Below are 21,470 nucleotides of genomic sequence, written 5' to 3'. Positions count from 1 at the left end.
GGGAAAGCATGACATGTTGGAGATGTGGTTTTGTCACCACAGGCATTTACCGTACTGAGTGTGTGCTAAGACCGAGGAGGACGCCACAGGGCTGCAACAGTCCTAGACCAGAAAGGCCGGTCATCACTGCGAAGAAAAGGGCACAGTAAACACTTGAAACAAAAGAGTATCTGGTGGCCAACTGAGCAGCACAGCTAAAGCAGATCGGGACAAAGAGGTTATATACTGTTCCTCTAGGTGCAGCGTGACCACGAAACTGTTGGCCAGGGGCCCCCAAGACGGGGCTAGGGGCTCCGGGGAGGAAGAGGGCTCGGGGCAGGCCGGGTGCGAGCCTGGCTACCACTGCGGGCAGGCTCCTTCCCTTCCCGCAGTCAGCCTGGCGACCACGACTCATACCCCCTGATGGGGAAAGCTAGTGACATAAGAAGGCAATCTATCTTGGCATCACGGAAGGGCCTCGTTGAGGATGGCAGACGATGCCACAACCTGGAAGCCCTGAAAATTACTGCTGACACGTCAACCTGGAGTAAACGTGCTGTCCGTGCATTTTACCCCGTCGGCATTTCAAAAACTAACGTGAACAGCAGACGAAAAGGTAGATAGGCAAAAACTGCTGCTTATGTGGTTTAACGGTGCCGTATTTGGGGCGCCCCAGGAACTGCAGCTTCACTGCCAACCCCGTTCCACAAGCAGCCTGGACGCACTGGGGAAACCAGAGCTCTCACAGCCCTTGGCGGCCCCTCCTGCTACTCACACAGAACGGCTTTGTCTTTACTTTCAGAAACGGATACGCTGCTGATCAAGGTCGTCAACGCCCAAAATATACCAGAGAGACCACGACTCCAAACAAAATACAGTACAAATTTATTGACTCCAATCATTCTTAGTCAAGATTTAAGCAAAGGAAACAGACGATGGAATCGGATACAGAAAAAGCAATGGATTAACATTAGACAGAAATCCTATTTTACCATGAATTTTGAGTTCCAAAAAGCTCATTCCTAAATAAAACTGAACAATGATTTAGTCTGCTAAGGCATCTGACAACAAAATACACGCAATTTGTTTATAACCACATTTGCTTAATAATAAGCATTTATTCAATGGAAAATGTTGAAGTACTGGATTAATGTCAATAAGAAATTATCACCTTTTGAAAATTAACATTAACCGAGGAGAAACTTTGTGGACAATTTGAGAACAGCACTAATAAATGATGAGGGAGTACTCAGTTATTTTCAAGATTTACAGTCAAATACTTTGGTTCCCAAATGATGGTCTCTGAAAGGAATTTAAGAAACCTGACATTCACCCATGTTTCCTCCTCCAGCAGGTAAGCACGGCTGCTCAGGGTCCCCCAGGCGCGCAGAAGAAGTGCTCGCTAGAGCACACGCAGAGAAGCACCTAGCAAGCCCGTGACAAATTATGGAGACAAACCTTCTTAAAGTGCTAAAGCCACAAAAGAAAACCCTATGTTTTAAACTTAAAAAAAATAATAATAATAAAGCCAGTGTTAAAGAACTTACTGTATTAGCATTATTTAAATAATAATGCTTTTCACACTTATTACAAAAAAACATCAATGAGAATTCAGAAATTGACAAAACGGACTTGTAGGGTTCCAATATGAATTAGTGCAATTTATAAAGAAACCTGTTCTACATGAACTCTATTTTTGTAGTAAGAAAATTCAAATACCTTTACTTCCTAAGGTTCTGGATTCTGGTCATGTATGCGCGCGCGCGCGCGCACACACACACACACACACACACACACACACACGCACAGAGGGAACGAAGGCCAAGTTTAGACCAGTGAGTTCTTGTCTGTCCCTCACCCGCAAGGACCGCTGGCCCGTAGAGAAAGATACCCCCTGCCTCCAGGAAAGGGCATCTTCTTCTGGTCCCCCAGCTTCTACCCTCATCAACACCAATGGCTGCTGTGTGTAGATACAATCGCCACTGGTTAGTAAGAGCTAGAGTATATTATTTGTTTGTTTTTAAACATTTACTCATTTTTGAGAGACAGAGTGTGAGCGGGGGAGGGGCAGAGAGAGAGGGAGACACAATCCGAAGCAGGCTCCGGGCTCTGAGCTGTCAGCACAGAGCCCCATGCGGGGCTCGAACCCACGTAAGTAACCGTGAGATCGTGACCTCAGCTGAAGTCAGACGCTCACCTGACTGAGCCACCCAGGCGCCCTTGGAGTCTATTTTTAAAAAGGCTGTGAACGATCCACTCCAAAACAGAAAACCAAGAACCACACACATGTCCCCACAAATGCAAAATGACCTCACGGTTGAACCCTTAGTTGTGTATTTTGATAAAAATAACGAACGCACACTAGCCATAACTGGTTTTAAAGGTGAATATTCTATTGGGTTGAAATATTAACTACAAAAAACACACACCATTTGTAACCTCCACTGCTTGCTTTGATAAAGAGGTGTTTCAGGCGGCCCCTCCCGCCCTCTCCCACATGAAGAAAATGGTTCAACACAGCAAGTTCTCAGATTAACAAAGAATATATTAAAACATCTTACATTCTTTCCACAACTGCATAAAAAAAGGCATCCTGAATACTTACAAGGAATAATGAGCTTTCTACATTTTCAAAAATTAATTCTAATCAGAAAAAACATTTTCAACACTTTTATGAGCTGGAGATGTAACAAGGAAAGACCCACTGGTCTCACACCAAGTATCTGCCTGCTGTCTGAGATCGACATTCTTAAATGAAGCGATTCACGTGTCTGTCATTACTCTGCTTCCTAACATTGAAAATAGTCACGTGAGAGGAAGCGTAGCTTACTTTCTGACCACCAAAATAAACTCTTTCTGCCTGACGCTTTGAAGGTACAGTATAAAAAGTAATAGAAAAACCAGAACTGCATTAGAAATGTTTTTGGTTCAAAATTTTATTTGAAATCTTACGCTCCTTGCCTAGACAAAAATGGGAACTAACAAGACAAAACACTGGCAATTTTCAAAGTCTAACAGATACGCTGAGCGTGTATTTAGATCAAAAATATTTTTTACTGATTAACATTATCAAAAAATCTTCAAAAATGTAGCATAGAGGTTCAAGTCCTGGGATACTGAATTTACAATGCCAAGATGATGTGTGCCGTGGAACTGTCACACGTACTCTTAACAGCCAGAAGCAGGGACTACTCTGAGGGAAACTGTCCTCTGAAGAAGTGACAGCTACCAAGGTGCTCCGAATAAGAAACGGCACATTACAAGGGGGACTCATTCAGTGAACAACAACCCATCCTGATGTTTCGCGTAAAATCCTAGGCTTTAGTTTTATCTTTCAAATGCATAGGTTTCTTCCAGAAAATATAAAGATGGCAATCGTCGGTAGCTGTGACTTCATTTTATTTGCCTTTCTCCATCAAATTTAACTAAGAACAAAAATAGGAAGCGACCACTCAAAAATACTTTGGGACTTAGGACAGTTTTCAAATGGAAAAGGAAACAGAAAGGCAAAATTTCGTCCGCAATTTCTCTCATCTACAAAGTCCACTACTGTTGTATAAAAAATGCTTGTGTATGGATAAAAAGTTAGGCGTGTCTTCCTCCCGCTGGTCCGGAACGTGGGTGACGAGACCGAGGCCAGAAACCTTCTCTGTGGCAGTGGGATGCGGGGAAACACTCAGCAGATTGTTTCTCAGCCACAGTCTCTTTTTTATTTGAAAGAACAGCTTGCAAAAAAAATGGATAAACTTGGGAGACTTCATCCATAGCACTACCTGACAAGGATCTCTTTTGTAGTTTCAATAGTATTTCCACTTGTACGTACCTAAGTACCTGCGAGTGAGACAGTTTTCCCTTTAGAAACACCCACTGAACTCGGGTGGCCCCTCCCAAAAGCCTTTTAATTGCAACTCATACAAAATAGGAAAAAGAAGAAAAAAAAAAAAAAAAAAAGGCAGCCCAAACCCTGTGGGCCTTATTAGGTAGCGGAAACTCATTTTGGACCCTTGATCGCGCTTTCACACAGATCCCTGAGACACTAAAAGCAGTGACTCAGAGCAGAATGATTGCACTGAGGACGTTTGACCACAATAAACTCCAACAAATTCTAACAGAAATCCTCAGGAGACAGAGGCAGGAAACCGAACGCTGCAAATACCGCCGTCGGGGGCGCATGGAGACCGTGGTATGGGGTTTCCCCGGCTCCCCAGCTCCGGAAGTCGATGCCAACTCCGGGCTCAGGGCCGCTGCGCTGCACGGACCCCGGGGCCTGGGATCCACGAGCGTAAATGTGAGTCCCGACCCGATCTGTTACACCAACGAGGTTAAACTCAACATCAGTGAGCGCCTCATGCCACCTTTGTTTCCTGTCCCAAACGTGCTCGGATTTTCCCTCTGTGGCAGCGGTAAGTCAGAGGACGCCAGAAGCTTCGTGTGCCCCGCGTGGTCAGAACGGAAAGCCGGGATGTGCACACGCAGCCCGGAGCGCCAGCTCTGACCACAACGCCTAGGGCCACCTTAGTTTCTGTAAACTTAGAGGCCTTCTAGAAATCCTGTTTTCATTTCCCAAGTCTCCTGTCCTTAATTATATTAAGTGACCCAAGAGCAAGTTTTGTTACTTTATAAAAATCTAAGTATTACTATTGCTGATTTAAATTCCTCACAACTTTCATACAAAAGAATGTCTACGTGACCACAAAATACCAAATATTTATTGTTATCAAGTGTCAGGATAACTTATTACAGTTGAGGCTTATCATTGTTTTATTGCTAAAGTCTCCTAAGATCTAAGTCAACACTGCAGACTACTCTCCCCTTCCTCCTGATACGCTGCGGACTCCAGGACATGGCTGAGGCTTAAGTAGAACTTAGGTGTCCGCTATAATCGAAAGAAATACTTAAGTAGTATTTCACGGGCTGCAAATCAGTAAAAAACCAAAACAACCTCCAGTAAAAGAGTATACTGACACCGTGGAATGAGGAACCATGCAAACAACCGGGATCGATCAAAATTTCAACATCGATGACGTCCAGTCGTCGTGTGACCGTAAGGTCCAGAGCACGACGTAGTTTAGTTTTTCTGAGTAAGGACTTTGCTAATTAATATCGATTTCCCTCGAGCTTCTATTCAAGCGTAACGATTTCCAACCTTTACTATTCCTTCTCTTCAAAAAATATTTCGTTTCTCATGCGCGGCTCACAGTTTGGGCTGAAACCTGGGGACCGCCTCCCCTTCCGCAAGGGGCCGAAGGGGCCGGCCCTTCAGTTGTGGCTTTGTTCGTGACTCCAGAGACTGAAGGCAGTCTTGAATGTCCTGTGGCACAGTTTACACATGAACTGTCTTTTAAATGTGATTGCCGAGAGGGGCGGGGCGTGGTAGAACAGCGTGTCGGATTCCTGGGGCACAAAGAGTTTCTCGGCGGCCGGCGCGGGGCTCTCGGCCACGCCCGTCGGGCTGTCGGGCTCCAGGGGCTGGATCCTGGGCAGCGGCGGGGGCGGGGGCAGCGGGGGCGGGGACGGCGAGTTTGTGGGGACGGGGCAGGCTTCCGGGTCCTTGTGCGCCGGCTCCTCGGCGGCCTGGGACATGTGGGACTGGAAGTGGCTCCAGAGGCGGAAGTTGGTGCGGAAGGCTTTGTTGCAAACGTGGCAGATGAAGGGCTTCACGGAGCACAGCAGCTCCTGGTGCCGCTCCAGCTGCTTGTGCGCCGTGAACGTCTTGCCGCACTTCTCACACGGCCACAGGCTGCTGTCCTTGCTGGGGCCCGCGTCCTTGGCGGCCGCGCGGGCCTCGGGCGCCTCCTCCTCGGCCTCCTCGGCGGGCTCCTCCTTGACGTGGATTTTCAGCTGCTTCGAAAGGCTGAGGTCCTCGGGGAGGCAGGAAGAATCCTCGGAGTCGAAGTTCACCTGCTCGGAACAGTCGCTGAAAGCGGCGTCGTCCTTGGCGGCCACCGCGTGGTTGGCTTTCGGAGGCTCGGCCTGGGCCTGGGGCCTGGAGGCGGCGGTCGCGTCGCCGTTGTGGTCCAGGCCGGGCAGGGAGAAGTGTTCGGCCGGCGCCATCGTGTTCTGGTTGTGGACCTCGACCTGGTGCCGCCAGATGCTGAACGAGGACTTGAAGGTACGCATGCACTCGAGGCACGTCAGCTTCTTGTACTCGCACTTGCCCTCGTGCTCCCGCTTGAGCTCGGGCGAGAAAAACCTAAGGCTGCAGTAGGGGCAAACGGTTGCGTTTCGGCACAGCCGCTCGTGGCTTCCTTGCTCTAGAAGAGAAGAGAGCTTAGCATTACAGAGGCGGCACTGGTAAACCTCCTTGTTCTCTACCGGGCTCTCCAGAGAAACATGCTCCCTGGGCTTAGCAGCTCTAGTGACGCCAACGGGCTTTTCTCCCGGGTGCATCTTTACGTGCTGCTTGAACTGCGAGAGAAAGCGATAGGCCTTTCCGCAGTAGGTGCAAACGTACGCTCCTTTGGCTCGGGACCGCAAGTTCCTCTTGATGGCTTGGGCCTGGGAGCTAGTCTGCGCCTGAAAAGCGGGCTTGCTGCGCCTCAGCTTAAAGATCAGGGCCTTCTTAATCTCTCGCTCTCTCACTATGTCAATGAGCTTTCTCTGGAACTTCTCGTCCAGCACGGCGTGTGAGCTAGAGGCCGGCGACGGGTTCCTCACCACGCCGTGCTGGGTCTGGCAGTGCGTCCACACTTTGAAGTTCGTGTGAAAGCGCTTGTGGCAGATGTCGCAAGCATAGGGCTTCTCTGGGTTGTGGTACATGTTAATGTGCCGGTGAAGGCCTGCTGTGGATCTAAAGATCTTAAGGCAATGTTTGCATTTAAACTTTTTGTTTGGTCTCGTTCCCTCCAACTCACCAAATTCCTCTTTATTCAAGTCAGAGTCTGGAAAGTCGGCATCGGGGAGAGGAGGGCTCGAGCCCTCCTCCAAGTTCTGTTCGGACACCGGAGACCCGTGCTCGCCCTCCTTTACCTTCTTAAACGGCAGTCTTCGGTCCGCCTGGAACCTCCTTTTGGCCGGGAGTCTGCTCATGTCTCTTTGGTCGTCTTCGGTCTTCAGGGAGAGGTCTCTCGTGACGGACGACGCGGCCGCCGGGTCTCCCACGGTGACTCGGATGATGTCGGAGGGGTCCGACAGCGGGCTGCGGGGCTCCGTCTTGACGCGCACCTCGGCCACGGCAGGCTCGCCCTCCCTGTCCGTGGACTGAGAGGCGCTGAAGGACCTGAGGCGGTGCGGCTGGGGCGCCGGAGTCCGCTCGTCCAGGGCTGACGCGTCGTCGCACTCTTTCACAGACGGCTTTTGAGACAGAGCACAGAACACGTTGGCGGGCACCTCCCCGGACGCTGCTGAGGGCCCCTGGGAAGACTTCAGGTCTATGGCGGGCGAGTAGACGGGAACCTGGCTGTCCATGGACAGCGAGCGCCTGAGCAGACTCTTCACCAGCGGGCCGCTTCTGTCGATGCCTTGCTTTCCGGAACCAGGGCCGCCGGACGGGACCACCAACCCCAGCTTTGAATAGTACAGCAGGTTCCTGTCTTCGCCCGGGCCGCCTCCTTTGCCGGTTTCCTTCAACACGTAGGGGGTCTCCGACGCGCTTCGAAGAGACAGGACGGGCGGCCGTGGTCTCTTCAAGGCCAGCTCTATGGCTTTTCCTTTGGGCAGCTGGCCGCTCAGACACGGTTTCTCGTCCGTCCCCTCTCTGTCCTGCAGCGGCTTGCCAGGCGGCACCGCGTTGCTCTTCGCTAAGCTGCTTCTGTGAGGGTCGTCCACAGAGCCGGGACGCTCGAGGGACTTCGTGCAGCCCACAGGGCCATCTCTGGGCCAAGTCTTTTCGGCTACTGGCGACGCGTGAGGCGCTTCCGCTGGCTTTGGGACGTGGGGCTTCCCGGTGCCGGTCTTGACCGTGAGGCCGGGGGAGGGCCGCGAGGTGTGGCTCAGGTCGGGCTGATTCTGACCGACAGTTTTGCCTTGTGCTTCGTTTCGGCTTTGACACACGATGACACTTCTCTTCTGAGAACTGCTTTCGTCCTCTTCTATGAATATCTTCTTCCTGTTGGGACACGTTGGAAAGGGTGCCTGAGGTGTTTTCGAGACGATGTTCGTCAGAAAGGAAATCCCGAGGCTGTAGCCCAGCTCTTGGACGGCGGCAAGACTGCTTTTCTCGACAAATAAGGACGAAGAATAAATGTAGTTCAAAACATTATCAAAAGCATCGGGTTCACAAAAATCAAGTTGAAATACGGTTTGGGCCTCGTTCTCCTTATTCGTGAACAGACTCTGAAAATATTCGCTGCTGGCAGCCAAGACATTTTTATGAGCTCGAAACTTCTGGTCCCCGACGATCAGCAGCACGTCACACAGCTGCCCTTTGAGGCGCTCCTCGTTGAGTGCACTGAGGAGGGAGATGGCGTGGGCCGGGTTGATGTAATGCAGCAACCCCTCCATCGCGTGGGCTTATCTGAAAGACAAAGCGCAGAATCATCATGAAAAACGTGCCGAAAAGCTCGCCCTGAGACGGAAAGCTCCTCGAGGGCAGGGAACGCTAGCTGTCTTTTCCTAGGGGCTGACACTGAGCAGAACGCAGGCAGACCAAAGCTCTCCCTTAAATGCCACGGGAAACAGAAGCAAACCGGCCTCGTGGCTCCCGGAGACCAGCGATCGCTGAAGCGGAGCAGTTTTAGGACCGAAGACCGTACCACCGTCGGAAGGCTGCTGGAACTCGGCAGCTACGCAGAAAGGCACCACTTGAAATTAAAAGTTTGTTACCTAGGGTTCTTCATCCGATGCTTCGTTCTATCCCTTTCACCTCAGAGAGTAAGTATGAAGTTATCAGGACTCCTGAGCCCGTAATTCGGGAAACAAAGTCAGTCTTGCTTTTGGGCATACTTATACACGACGTAAACTGTTACAACTGGGTCGCAAAGGGGTGGCCTTACCAGACCTTTAAAAATGGGCAAGAATCGGGGCGCCTGGGGGGCCCAGTCGGTTGAGCGTCTGACTTCGGCTCAGGTCATGATCTCACGGTTTGTGGGTTTGAGTCCCGCGTCAGGCTCTGTGCTGACGGCTCCCTCTCTCTGCACCTCTCCCCCTCCTCTCTGTGTCTCCCTCTCTCTCCGCGCCTAACCCACTTGCATTCTGTCTCTCTCTCAAAAATAAACAAACATTAAAAAATTTTTTTTAAAAATGGGCAAGAATCTGGGGCGTCTGGGGGGCTCAGCCGGTTAAGCATCTGACTCTTGATTTCAGCTCAGGTCACGATCCCAGGGTCATGGGATCGGGCCCCACGTCTGGCTCCTTGCCAAGTGTGGAGCCTGCGTAAGATTCCCCCTCTTTCTCCACCCGCCCCTCCCTCATGCGTATGCACGCTCACGCACTCTAAAAAAATTTTAAAAGGCAAGAATCTGTAAAGAGGTAAAAAAGTCACTTGCTGATCACTACCGTATCAGTGCTTAACAATGGTTAGAAATGTTAAACAACAGAAGAGCTCGGGTTCTGTCTTATGTTAAACACCCTACCATCTCCTGAATACAATTTTCTTATCAAATCACATTTTCGACAGCAGCACAGAGGAAACTCTGGCCTGATCTAAACTTCATTATTACTAATTATAAGTTAAAAGGTCTGGATTCAGATCTCTCTGCAACTCTCTAACAACCTAAAGGTGAGACGAGAAAAGGCCTAGCGGCTGGGCGCATGTTCGGGCAGAGACACGGGGTGAGAGGCCACCTCCTTCCTGGCGGTCGGCTAGCCCCTCTGAGCACCAGGTCCTTCACGTGGAACATGGGGGACTGTGCCCTTCTTTAGGGCTGTTGCGAAAGTTACATGAGCTAGCATCTCATACACGGTAACCATTTAATTCAGTGTCAAAGAAAAGGGCCCATATTTGCACCACCCATGCTCTCGATGAAGGGAAAACCATTTCATACGCAGACAACGCAATCAAAGCTGACCCTTCACTTGGGCTTCTGTCACTGTAACACCTCTGTGGTTTGACTGCAGTGTCTTCTGTAAAACAGTTATGATTTACAGATGCTGGCGAGGAGGTGGAGAAACGGGAACCCTCCTGCACAGCTGGTGGGAATGCAAACTGGTGCAGCCGCTCTGGAAACAGTGTGGAGGTTCCCCAAAAAATTAAAAATAGAACTACCCTATGACCCAGCAGTTGCACTGCTAGGAATTGACCCAAGGGATACAGGAGTGCTGATGCACAGGGGCACATGTACCCCAATGTTTACCGCAGCACTTTCAACAATAGCCAAATTATGGAAAGAGCCCAAATGTCCATCGTCTGCCGAATGGATAAAGAAGATGTGGTTTATACATACAATGGAATACTACTTGGCAACGAGGAAGAATGAAATCCTGCCGTTTGCAACAATGTGGACGGAACTGGAAGGAATTATACTGAATGAAATAAGTCAGTCGGAGAAAGATATCCTATGTTTTCACTCGCATGTTGATCTTGAGAAACTTAACAGAAGAGCATGGGGGAAGGGAAGGGGAAAAAAATAGTTATAAACAGAGAGGGAGGGAGGGAAACTATGAGACTCTTAAATACAGAGAACAAACTGAGGGTTGATGGGGGCTGGGAGAGGGGAAAATGGGTGATGGACATTGAGGAGGGCACTTGCAGGGATGAGCACTGGGTGTTGTATGTAAGCCAATCTGACAATAAATTATATTCATAAAGATAAATAAATACATAAAATAGTATGATTTGGGGCACCTGGGTGGCTCAGTAGGTTAAGCGTCCAACTTCGACTCAGGTCATGATCTCTCGTCTGTGGGTTGGAGCCCCGTGTCGGGCTCTGGGCTGACAGCTCGGAGCCTGGAGCCTGCTTCGGATTCTGTGTCTCCCTCTCTCTCTGGCCCTCCCTCGCTCGTGCTCTGTCTCCCTCTCTTTCAAAAATAAATGAACATTAAAAAAATTTTTTTAAAAATAGTTAATGCATTTATTTTTGAATGGATTCAGAGTAACTCGGATTGTTTGTGACCGTTTCATCATTCTGCAGGGGGCAGGTTGTAAATGTACCAAACCTGGCATGCAGCACACTGCAAGTTCTCCTCTGGTTTCAAAGGATCAGCCTCTGCTGGTCAACCAGCATGGGGGCTCCTCAGAAGAGCCCACAAAGAGTTTGCTGGGCCCCCAACCTGGACTCCGTGAACACAGCATACAACTGCTTTACCACTGTTCTGACTCCCTTATGGTGCTGGCTCAATATAAGGGACTCAGACGTGCCTGCTTCCAGAGATGGTGCCTGGTAAGCAGCGTGTCCCCAAACACATGCTTTGGCCAGAGTGTACGGAGTTTCCGTGCATTGCTGCCTTCCAACGTTCTGTATCAACGGCAAATTTTAATTCCTCTATCTGTGACTGCTTGATAGAGACATCTCCCTTCCTCTTTTCTGTTAGCCATTTTAATTTCTTCCCTAATCCTACTGTCATGTCTTAACATCATGCATTTATTTACACAGACCCTTGTCATCTTTCACAAAGGTCAGCAGAAAAAGAAAGAAACTTGTAATGCCACACTTACCAACTCAGCTATGCAACGAACATGGTCTTTAGCGCTAATAGTTTTTGAGAAACCTAGCTCAGAAAAGCAACAGGCGCAGCATTAAAAGCACGGATAAGTATGTTTCAAAAGCGTTTCTTAAAATCAATTTAGTGGTTTGAAACCAGCAATTAAAAACACATAAACGACGGGGACAGAGTAGAAGATGTCCGCGTGGCTCAAACACAGTAAGGCTGCGATCTCCTGACACCTGTGTTTGTCTCACGTGCTCACATCCAGAGACGTAAGCATGTACGATGTGCTCCTTCCCGCGAGTCCGGGCCAAGACAGGGCTCCGGGCTGGTCAGTCTCTGGGGCTCAGTTTCCCCCACTGCAAAATAAGGATAACAGCGGCTACCACACCATGCACTCGTGCGGATTAAAGGAGAAAATGGTGCTGCCATTTACGGAGCACCTACAGCACACTGCAAACTGCGCCAGAGCTCCACAAATCAGTCATTCACTCACTCGACAAAATGTCACTTGAGAAGGTCTGAAGAAGGCAAGGAGCCATGGCAGTCACCGAGGGAAGGGCAGCGCGAGCGGCACAGGGCGCAAGAGGCAGCAGGGCTGGAGCAGGGAGCCGCCGACTGCAGGGCTGAGCGAACCGCAGGCAAACTGAGCTTTGTGCCAGAAGTGAAACAGAGTCACTCCAAGATTCTGGGCAGAAAAATGACAATGGCTTGAGTTACGTTTCAAAAGGATCCCTCCGGCTGCATTGTCGAGAAGAGAGCACGGAAGACAGGAAAGGTAGAAGCTGGGAGGCCAGCTGGGAGCCCGCAGCAAGGAGGCAGGGGACAGGTGACGGCAGCCTGGACCAGCTGGCAGCCTGCAGCAGTGACCCCGGGGAGACAGGACGGTGGGGGAGCAGGGTGGCAGCAGGGGAGCCAAGGCAGTTAGTTACTAGGACGTCTAATGGATTGACTGTAGAGGGTAAGAAGGCGAGGAATTAAAGAAAGCTCCACGAATCCTACCAGAACAGCTGGAAGGGTGTCCTTACCGGCGATGAAGTTTGATAGAAAAATGGGCTCGGGTTTTTTCAGGATTTCAGTCTGATTTTCCAAACGTGAGCACACACCTGTTGCCGAGTGTGCCTTCTACGGGCTCCCCTTCTCGCTCCTCGTTCCCTACGACCTCCTGTGCTTCCTGGGATCACTTCCCAAGCAAACATCCACCCTGCATTCCCGTCTCAGGGTCTGCTCGTGGGGGAATCCAAACTTAGACACCCAGGGATGAAACCACAGGCACAGGCTGAAGGGCTGGGTGAGGACGAAACCGCGGGAGACGTCCACGTTCCTGGCCGTGCGGCAACTGCGACCCCACACCGTCCGTCCCCCACCACTGCGTGCCACAAACGACGCTGTTCAAACAAGTGTCCTTCTTTTGCTTTTCTCAAATGATCGTGACTGCTGTTTTTGTTCCAAGTCCCTACTTCTAATCCCTTGAACCACGGGCTCCTATACTCTTTGAGCGAAAACGTTCGGGAATTAGGAAAAGAATAAGTCACTCAAGAGTGAGGCCTTAAGAGAAAGAGTCGCTGTCCCCGTAAACTGCTTAAACCATTCATTTGGCTACAGCCGCATTTAGAGCCCCCCACGAGACCACCGGCTCGGAAAGTGGCCGGGCACGCGCAGCCCTGGCACGCAGTGCGGGACGCAGCTGCGGCATCTCCCGTCCCACTGCCCTGAGCGCTAATGGACACCCGCGAGTGGCTCGGATTCGTGTGCCTGCTCTGCCACACATGGCGTCCACATGGCATCCACATGTTTACGCCTTAACTGCGTACCTACAGCAACCCTGGGAGGTGGGTACTCGGTTATTTTAGAGACAAGGAAACAGGCCCAGAGGGGCAGTAACTTGGTCCAGGTCACGTGCACAATAAACAGCCGAGCAGGACTCACACCAGGTGACCTGGCTCCAGGGGCCACGCTCTTTAACCCCTACGGCGCCCCTGTCGCTAGTTTCCTCCCTTAATTCCCACACTAACATCTGAGCTGGGCACTGTGCAAACCCCTGTCCTATACAAACGAGGACACGGAGGCACTGAGAAGTCACGCACTGTACCTAAGGTGACTCAGTGAGAAGCAGGGCCAGCTGGGAGTTGGGTCCCAGAGCCGGGACTCCGTCATCACATTATCCGCTTCTCCTAGCCCGGTGCGTGTCCAGGATGTACTGGGCCCGGCTAGACGCGGAGGACGGAGGCCTGAGAAGCGTGGTCCCGTCTGAAAGACTTGTGTGGGACCAGGACAGGTCAGTCCGTCACCACGCATCAGCGTGCTGAGCACCACGCAGGACGGGGGCGGCGGTCTGGACGCGGTGCAGGTGCAGCCGAGAGGGAGGGCAGGGAAGGCATTCTACAGAACCAGCAGGAGTCAGAAACCTGGGAGGAGTCAGGCAGGATGCGTGAAGGGCATTTCAAGGACAGCAGACAGAGCGCGTGGCTGGAGCACAGGCTGCCCGCAGGGAAAGCGGGTGATGGGGCTGCAGAGGGGAAGGAGGCACGAGGGCCCCGAGGGCTAAACGAAGACCAGTCAAGATCCTAAGAGGAGCTGGATCCCTTCTGTCCTGTCCAGCGGCCCGGGACAAAGCCTTGAGATGTGTGCAGCGCGGGCCCCTCACCTGCCGGCTGAAGACCTTGCTTTTACCTTTGTAATTACTGAAACTCAAGATCGATGGGCCCTTTCCCGGTCTAGCTGCAAACAATTAACAATTTGGATTTTTGTGTTTTAAGGACAGTAGGTATATTCATTTACACCCTGTTTAACAATGTGACTGAAAATATAAAATGCTCCATTAGGAATGCAGGCAAAAGGGGTGTGGAAATCACAGCTGCTGAATTTCCTGAGCTAACCCAGCCAGACCCTTTGTGGCTGGTGCGTGTGCGGACTGAATGTCCAAACCCCTTTGCTTTTCGGCTCTTCAGCCCTCGTAAGGCCAGCTTTGCTGCTGAACGGACTGCCTCCTCCACAAATCTGCGGGCTCATCAGACTCCAACCTCTCACGTACGTTTTAATTATGAATGACCAGGACCTCGGACTCACTGAAGACAGCGCATCACAAATCTGAAAGCTCTTACGTGTAAATGCACACTGCCACCGCGTCCACCCCCACGCCCTTCCCATGGCTTATCTCCACCTGACTCATCGGTGAAGAGTTCCTGCTATCACTTTAGTCATAGTGAAAACCTGGCGCTCTTGAAAGGAAAGTGGGTGAAATGTGGACGAAAAGAGCCGTTTATGATGGACGGAAAGAGCTGAGTGGAAATCCCCCAAGGAAAACCAGATTCTGAAATAGGGCTGGCTCGCTTACCACTTGGATCCTCGCACACAAAAATCTTCCCAAACTCTGCCTGAACTGTTCCTATTTCATGCGGTTTCCTGCAATTTCAAAATGAGAATCTTTATACTTAACAATTCATGGAAGTCCCAGCTCCTGGAAAAGACGTTCAAATCAGTTGGTCTCCAGTCCTGGCTCTGCCACTGATCAGGCATATAACCTGGTAAAGGCCACTTGACCTTCCTGAGTAGTAGCTTCCTTAACCGGTGAAGTGGGGCTAACCCTGCTTACCACGTGGGAGTTTTCTGATCAACAGAAGACACGCTATGTTCGCAAGCTCCCACTGTATGTAGTGCTTCTACACGGCAAGCAGGCATTTTACTTCCTTCCTCTCTTCCCTTCCTGAATGTATGTGGTCCCGAGTGTTATAAAGAGTCGCTGGCCTGCTGTCCAATAGCTCACGTTCCCACGGCAGGACAGAGACATACAAAATTAAACAGGGTGAGGGGTGCAAACAGTGCTACAAGAACACCGATTTCAGGAAGCACTTAATTTGGCCGGGAGGTGGGAGGGTGGGTGGGCGCACAGTGGGGACATCAGAGAAGACCTGCGACTCACGCTCGACTATCGGAACGGCAAAGGTTCCGTTCTTCCGGTTTTTACTACAGATACTTTTCAGAAACACACATCTGATTGCGTCAGGGCTTTAAACCCCTTATGGGGCGGGGAATCCAAGTTCCAACTCCCCAGCATGGCTACAAAGCACTCTGCAACTGAACTGCAGAAAATTATTTCATACCAATACCTCAGATTCCCTAGGTACTAAACACCACGAGAAGCGGGGATTCGTATCTTAATAGAAATTGATTCAGTGCAAATAATTTCCTCTTTATACCAATGTTAGCGGAAGGAATTAAGATTGTTAAGGGGATGGAGGGAAGGTAGATGATTTTGGAAGACAGCATTCTTGTGACGTGGACAGAAGACAGCAAAGCACAACAAAGCCCTGGCATAATGGGCACCAGGAGGTGAATGAGGGGCCCAGGAAGGGAGAGGGGAAGGGACGGGACCAAGATAGCCCACTGATGTTCACGTTTTGGAGACTAAAACTCAGGCTGGTGTCAGAGCTAAGATACATTACAAATCAAATTCCCTGCTGGACTAGCCCATAAGAGCCTCGGTACCAGTTCTATAGGAAAAGGTCTGTTTACATCCACGCCTGAACCGAACTCTGGGCGCACAGTCCCTTGGAGCGTTGGGGACCGCTTCCACAGTCCCAACCATTACAGCAGAGAAGAGAAGAAATGCACGTAACACAAAGCAAACAGTCAGAAGAGCAAAGCGTCTACGCTTGACTCTGGAACATGAGCACACACGTACCACGCAGCCCCAAACCTTCGCCGCTGGATTTAGGCCTGACTCCCCACGAGATTTTATTACTCGAGGGAGACCAGAAGCGCTCTCAGTTGGCTGTTATCACTCCCTCAGTGACAAGACAGGTGTCAGAAATCCTCCAAAGCGCCTCAGATTGCAGAGCCAGCCTTACTTAATCCGACCCTTCCCGGGCAGGAGTGCCGTTCCCTTGGGGCCCCCGTCACCCTGTTTTCAGTCTCCCGGGGAGGGGCTGGCTCTGGCTGAGGATGTGCTCCCTTCCACAGCACAGCTCCGGCCCGTGCGGGGCACCTCGGTCGGCGAGCAGCCTGTCTGCTTCTGCTTGGGCCTCCTGCTGGAAGAGGCCCGGCCCTGGGTTTGGCTTTGAAGACCACCGCCGTCCCCCCCCCCCCCCCGCCGCCCCAGTGAGTGAGTGTGCTGTGCTGCTCTGTCCCAGCTCACGGGTAGGCACGCAACCAAAGCCAAGCAGATCAGAAACTTTCTGTCTGGAATACGGGCCTGCAAAAACCAATAAAGGCAGCAAATGAGTGGAGAGGATTTAGCGCAGCAGTGACCTAAAAATGCAGTGTGCCAGTGCCCACTATGCCCATTCCAGCCAGTTACCTTCGTTTCCGTACTTCCTGGCCCAATTCTTCAGCTTTTTCTTAAACCTCTGGAGCAATGCTGCATCTTTACAATAAATTCCTTGTTCTACTCAAGCTAGCCTGTCAGTTTCTGTTCTTATTCTTAAAGGACCCGAACTGATACATTTCCAAGTGTTACTCACTCTTCCTGCCGCACTCTCCAAGTCCATCCTTTACAACCCTGCTGCTGCACGGAGCTTCCTAAAACGAAGCTTCAAGCATCCATCAGGCATACACGTAGCTAATGCTACTACTGATTTATTTACTGAGCTCTTAGTATGTGCAAGGCGTGTTTAGACATGCCCGAAATATGGGCGCACGAAACAGATGAGGCCTCCGAATTCTAGTGGGGTAAATCAGATAATGAGCAAGGAAACAAATGAAAAAGGTAACTTCAGATTACGCTATAATGTTAGTAAACAGGGGGCCATACCTGGGTGGAGAAACGGGGTTTGGAGAGGGAGTCTAAGAAGTGCCTCGTGTGACATTTTAGCTGAGACCTACAAGTTGGGTGAAAATACGTAATGACAAAAACAATGGTTATCTGTGAAAACACAGAAATTTAAAAACACAGACTCTATAGCTCTGTAAATCTGGTTTCAAACCACTTTTTACATTTTCTTTCCCTTCATTATTCCCGTGTGACAACTTCCTGCTTCAGATGCTGTGTCTCTGAGACAGAACCCGAGTGTCCTGCTTCCTCCACTACCAGATCTGAAATGTCCAAGGCACCCCGTGGAACCTTCCCCCGCATGCGACTCAGCTGAACATTAATCATCTTTCAAAGCTCAGCTCAAGTCCAATCACTCCATTAAGCCTTTGTCATGGGCCGGACTGTGTCCCCCTCTCTGTGCCCCATTACACACTCAAGTCCTAACCCTCAGAACCTCCAAATGCAAGCAGATCTGGAGATACAGTCTTTTTTTTTATTATTATTATTCTGAGAGAGACAGCACAAGCAGGGGAGGTGGGGGAGGGAGGGAGGGGGGAGAGGAAGGGAGAAGAGGGGAGGGGAATCCCAAGCAGGTTCTGAGCTGCCAGCACAGAGACCCATGCGGGGCTTGAACTCAGGAAATTGTGAGATCATGACCTGAGCAGAAATCAAGACTCAGATGCTTAGACGACTGAGCCACCCAGGTGCCCCCGGAGACAGAGTCTTTAAAGGGCTCATCAAGTTTTAGTAAGGACGTTAAGGTGGACCCTAATCCAATCTGACTGGTATCCCTCCAAGGGGAGAGGAGGACAGGAGCACGTGAAGGCAGAGAGAACATGGCCCTCTACACACCAAGGAGAAAGGCCTCAGGAGAAACCAACGCTGCCCAAACCTCGATCTTGGACTTCTAGGCTCCAGAACTGTGAGGAAATAAATTGCTACTAAGCCCCCCAGTCTGTGGTACTTTGTTTGGCAGCCTTAGCTAAGGAATATACGTTCCTTGACCACTTCGGTTTATGAGCAAATACCTTTCAACTCCTGCATTACAGTCGCACCATTTACATAACGTTTACTTGCTTTGTCTCCCCAACAGAACGGTAAGCTTATGGAAGGACTAAAAACCTATTTAATAGATCCTGATACCCTTCACAATGGCCAACATAACTCCTTGCACAGTAATATTTGTTGATTTTTCTGTACTCCGACAATCCAACTACAGGCGGGAGTGGAAACTGTACCTTGTATTTGTTTTCCTAAAGTAAAGCCCGTCCCATCACAGCCTTTTAGAATGCTATATAGATTTTCCCGTTGCTTCCTAGATAAAATCCAAACTACACAGACTGGCATACAAGCTTGTTCATGTTCTGGCCGTACTTTTTCTTTCCACCCCCCTCTGGACACTCCTTACCACCCACCCTACAAACCTGTGCACCCAATTTTCACCACCTGACACAGCTTTCCAACTTCCCTTGGCCAGCCTTCCCAGAAAGATCTAGCTCAAATGTCACGGTCTCTACAAAGCTCCGGTTGCTGTGCCCGTAGCCCGTGGCCCAGTCCTACCTGAACTGCCACAATACTCCATCCACATCTTCTGTGGTTAACCCAACTATCTGGAATGATCTGTGTATCCCTAACGCTCAGCACAGGCCTGGCAAGCATCTCCCGGGTAAAGAGAGAAATCCATGCGTACACTCCAGGTTCAAGTCCCGCACCCGCTCACCTTCACTGCTCCAGCATCTGCTAGAGCTTAGCACGTTGGCAGCCCTGCTTCTCGCATGAGCTCTCGGGGCTTGAAGGCCCCCTGGACGAGGACGGCCAAACCCGCATCTCTGCTCAGACCTGCCCTTGGGCCCACGGGGCTCACTGAACACTTACTTCCATCACAGCACAACCCACGTGCCCGGGGCAGTCCTCACGCCCACCCACCCCCCCTCGCCCCTACCCCACATCTGCTTGTCCTCACATGTTCCTTATTTGGTTAGGTATGCTGACAACCACCAGGTCTCCCAAACCGGAAACCTCTCTCCTCTGCAGCCCATCACCGGGACCTGGCAAACCTCGCCGGTAAACGGCTCTAGAATCAGCTTTGGGGACCACGAGAATTGTCCCTTCAGTCATCCCCCGCTCACCCAGAGATTCCCTGGTTACACATCCCCTGCCATAAACACTGTTAAGGTTCCTGAAGGACTGGGGTTCTATCCTTTCCACTGTTCACCGCACACAACGAAGTGCATGCCACCTTCGAGAGCGTTGAATGAAATGAATGAAACACGACGTTACTTTCACGCAGACCAGTGCCCCCATGTCCCCTTTCTTTCTGTTCTTTCACATTTAGGCATACTTAAATTAAACAGTAATGACAATTAGACGTTAGTGGTGGAAGAGGTTATTTACTCCAAGCATCAGAGGGGAGAAGAGCTGCCAATGGAAAATCCAAAACGGATCAACCCGCTTTGTCTTTTTAAACGAGGTGCACAGACCACAATGCAGGCCCCTTACTGATGACTCGGGGTCATCATCATGGCAATCGCTGGACTATGTTGTAATACAGTGAGGCCCTCAGATGCCAGAGGGGAGCTCCTGCACTACAAGACCCCAGGAGGCTGTACTACGCGGGGGGTCTGATTAACCTCTGCCCTCATCGACCCCCGTCTGACAATCCCGAGGGAGAACCAGTCTCCGAAAACACCCCACCTCCAAACGTGCCGCTCAAGTGGCATTCTCCAGAACCACGCAGCCCTGTGAAGGGCTCGTGCCGAGGGGCTCCCCCACGCTCCAGGCGTCTACAGGGCGCTACTGAACTTGGTCGACCTAAGCGGTCCGGGTGAGAACACACGAAAAGATCACGGGGATTCCCGCCAGCGGAGGTCTCTGGGCCGGGCTCTCCAGAACCGCTGGTCCCAGCCCACCCCCCACCTCCCCACCGCCTCCGGCCGCAGATTTCGGCCGGGGCCTGTCTCGAGTGAGAAACCACCCGCAACGGAGCAGAAACAGGTCCTCCAGGGGCTCTGGAGGGAAACGAGGGCGCTCCGGAGTCCACGCGTCCGGTAGAGGGCCGGCCAAGGAGGCGGGCTGGGGCGGGGCCAGCAAAGTCCACCCGGGCTACTGGCTGGTTTCGCCTGCGGTCGCCGGGAGGGACCCAGGGGCCACGGGGCGCTGGCCACGGCAGGTGCGGGTTCCCACTGCCCCCAGCTCCCGCGCACACTCGCGCCCCCCGCCCGTCCCCACGCCTGCACGGGACTGCGAGCACGTGCCCTCAGCCCGGAAGGCGTCCCAACCGCTCCGCGCAGGTGCGCGCGCCAGGGCCGGGCACGTCCGGCCCAGGGGGCACCTGGCCGGGCGAGGGAAGACCAGCCGGGGACGGAGCGTGCGCAGTGGCGAGGGCGAGGCCAAGTGCGGGCAAGGAGCATGCGCAGTGTGAAGGCACAATCGGCTACGTGGGAGACTGGGGCATGCTCGGTGAGAGCCCGGACCCGGCGCACGCGCAGAAGCGCTCGGAACCCGCAACCCGCTGGTGGAAGAGAAAAAAGAGGAGAGAAATCACCTCAGAGTTACGTCAGGAAAGGCCGCGTTTTGCGAGGAGGCTGTGGCCTCCCGCGGGGCCCCGCAGTTCTTCTAGGGCGAGGGGCGTGACAGTTACTCACCGGTCTCCAGCCCCGAGGCAGACGCCGGGTCCCTTTCCGCTCACACTCGGCTCGCGCGCGCCGCAGCCGCCGCTGCCGCTGTGATTCCATCCATCTTGAATTTGACGTCATCCCACACCAGGGATGAGGTCATCGCAGGCAGCGCTCGTCACGTGCGCGGCGCTGTGATTGGGCGGCTGGCCCCGGGGGGCGGGGCGAGGGAGGTGCGCCTCGCCGGGGGCGGGCGAGGGCGGGCCTGACGGGAGCGCCGCGAGCGTCCGCGTTCGTCCGCGTCCTTCCGCGCCCCGCGCGCGCCTTCCGCCTGGCGTTCCGCGTCCGCCCGCGCCCTTCGAGCGCCTGTTCCGCGCCGGCCCCGCGGCTTCCCCGGCTCGGGGCGCCGTTCCACTGTGGGCCGCTCTGAGGCTGCGGAGGGAGCGGGAGGCGACTCGCCGCGGTCGTTCGCCTCTTTCGGCCCGCGCGGCGCCGCGGCGCCGCCGCACGACCCTCGGGGGCCGGTCCTCAGGCCGGGGACGCTCGGCGCGCGGCGTCTCCGTCGGGGCTTCCGCCGCGCCCGCGCTCGGCGGCCTGCGCGG

At 52.2% G+C, this 21,470-nt stretch overlaps 1 protein-coding gene across 5 annotated transcripts; it reads right to left on the bottom strand.

The window, feature by feature from the left end:
* Positions 1 to 841: 841 nt before the first annotated feature.
* Positions 842 to 21,048, bottom strand: ZBTB21 (zinc finger and BTB domain containing 21). Of its 5 annotated transcripts, none has more exons than XM_027041557.2 (3): positions 20,899 to 21,048; positions 6,834 to 8,434; positions 842 to 6,233 (listed from the first exon to the last, which is right to left on the bottom strand). In XM_027041557.2, exons 2-3 carry the CDS (start codon positions 8,419 to 8,421, stop codon positions 5,239 to 5,241), a joined length of 2,583 nt encoding a protein of 860 aa, XP_026897358.2. In that variant the 5' UTR covers positions 8,422 to 8,434; positions 20,899 to 21,048; the 3' UTR covers positions 842 to 5,238. The 5 variants fall into 5 exon arrangements, with proteins under 5 accessions (XP_026897358.2, XP_026897353.2, XP_026897352.2 ...); XM_027041552.2 differs by adding an exon at positions 14,840 to 14,907 and having other exon boundaries at positions 842 to 8,434; positions 20,899 to 21,001; XM_027041551.2 differs by having other exon boundaries at positions 842 to 8,434.
* Positions 21,049 to 21,470: the final 422 nt, after the last annotated feature.

This window comes from Acinonyx jubatus, chromosome C2 (assembly GCF_027475565.1).
Source record: "Acinonyx jubatus isolate Ajub_Pintada_27869175 chromosome C2, VMU_Ajub_asm_v1.0, whole genome shotgun sequence".
NCBI classification, from domain to species: Eukaryota; Metazoa; Chordata; class Mammalia; order Carnivora; family Felidae; genus Acinonyx; species Acinonyx jubatus.
This window is presented reverse-complemented; position numbering and strand designations above follow the sequence as displayed.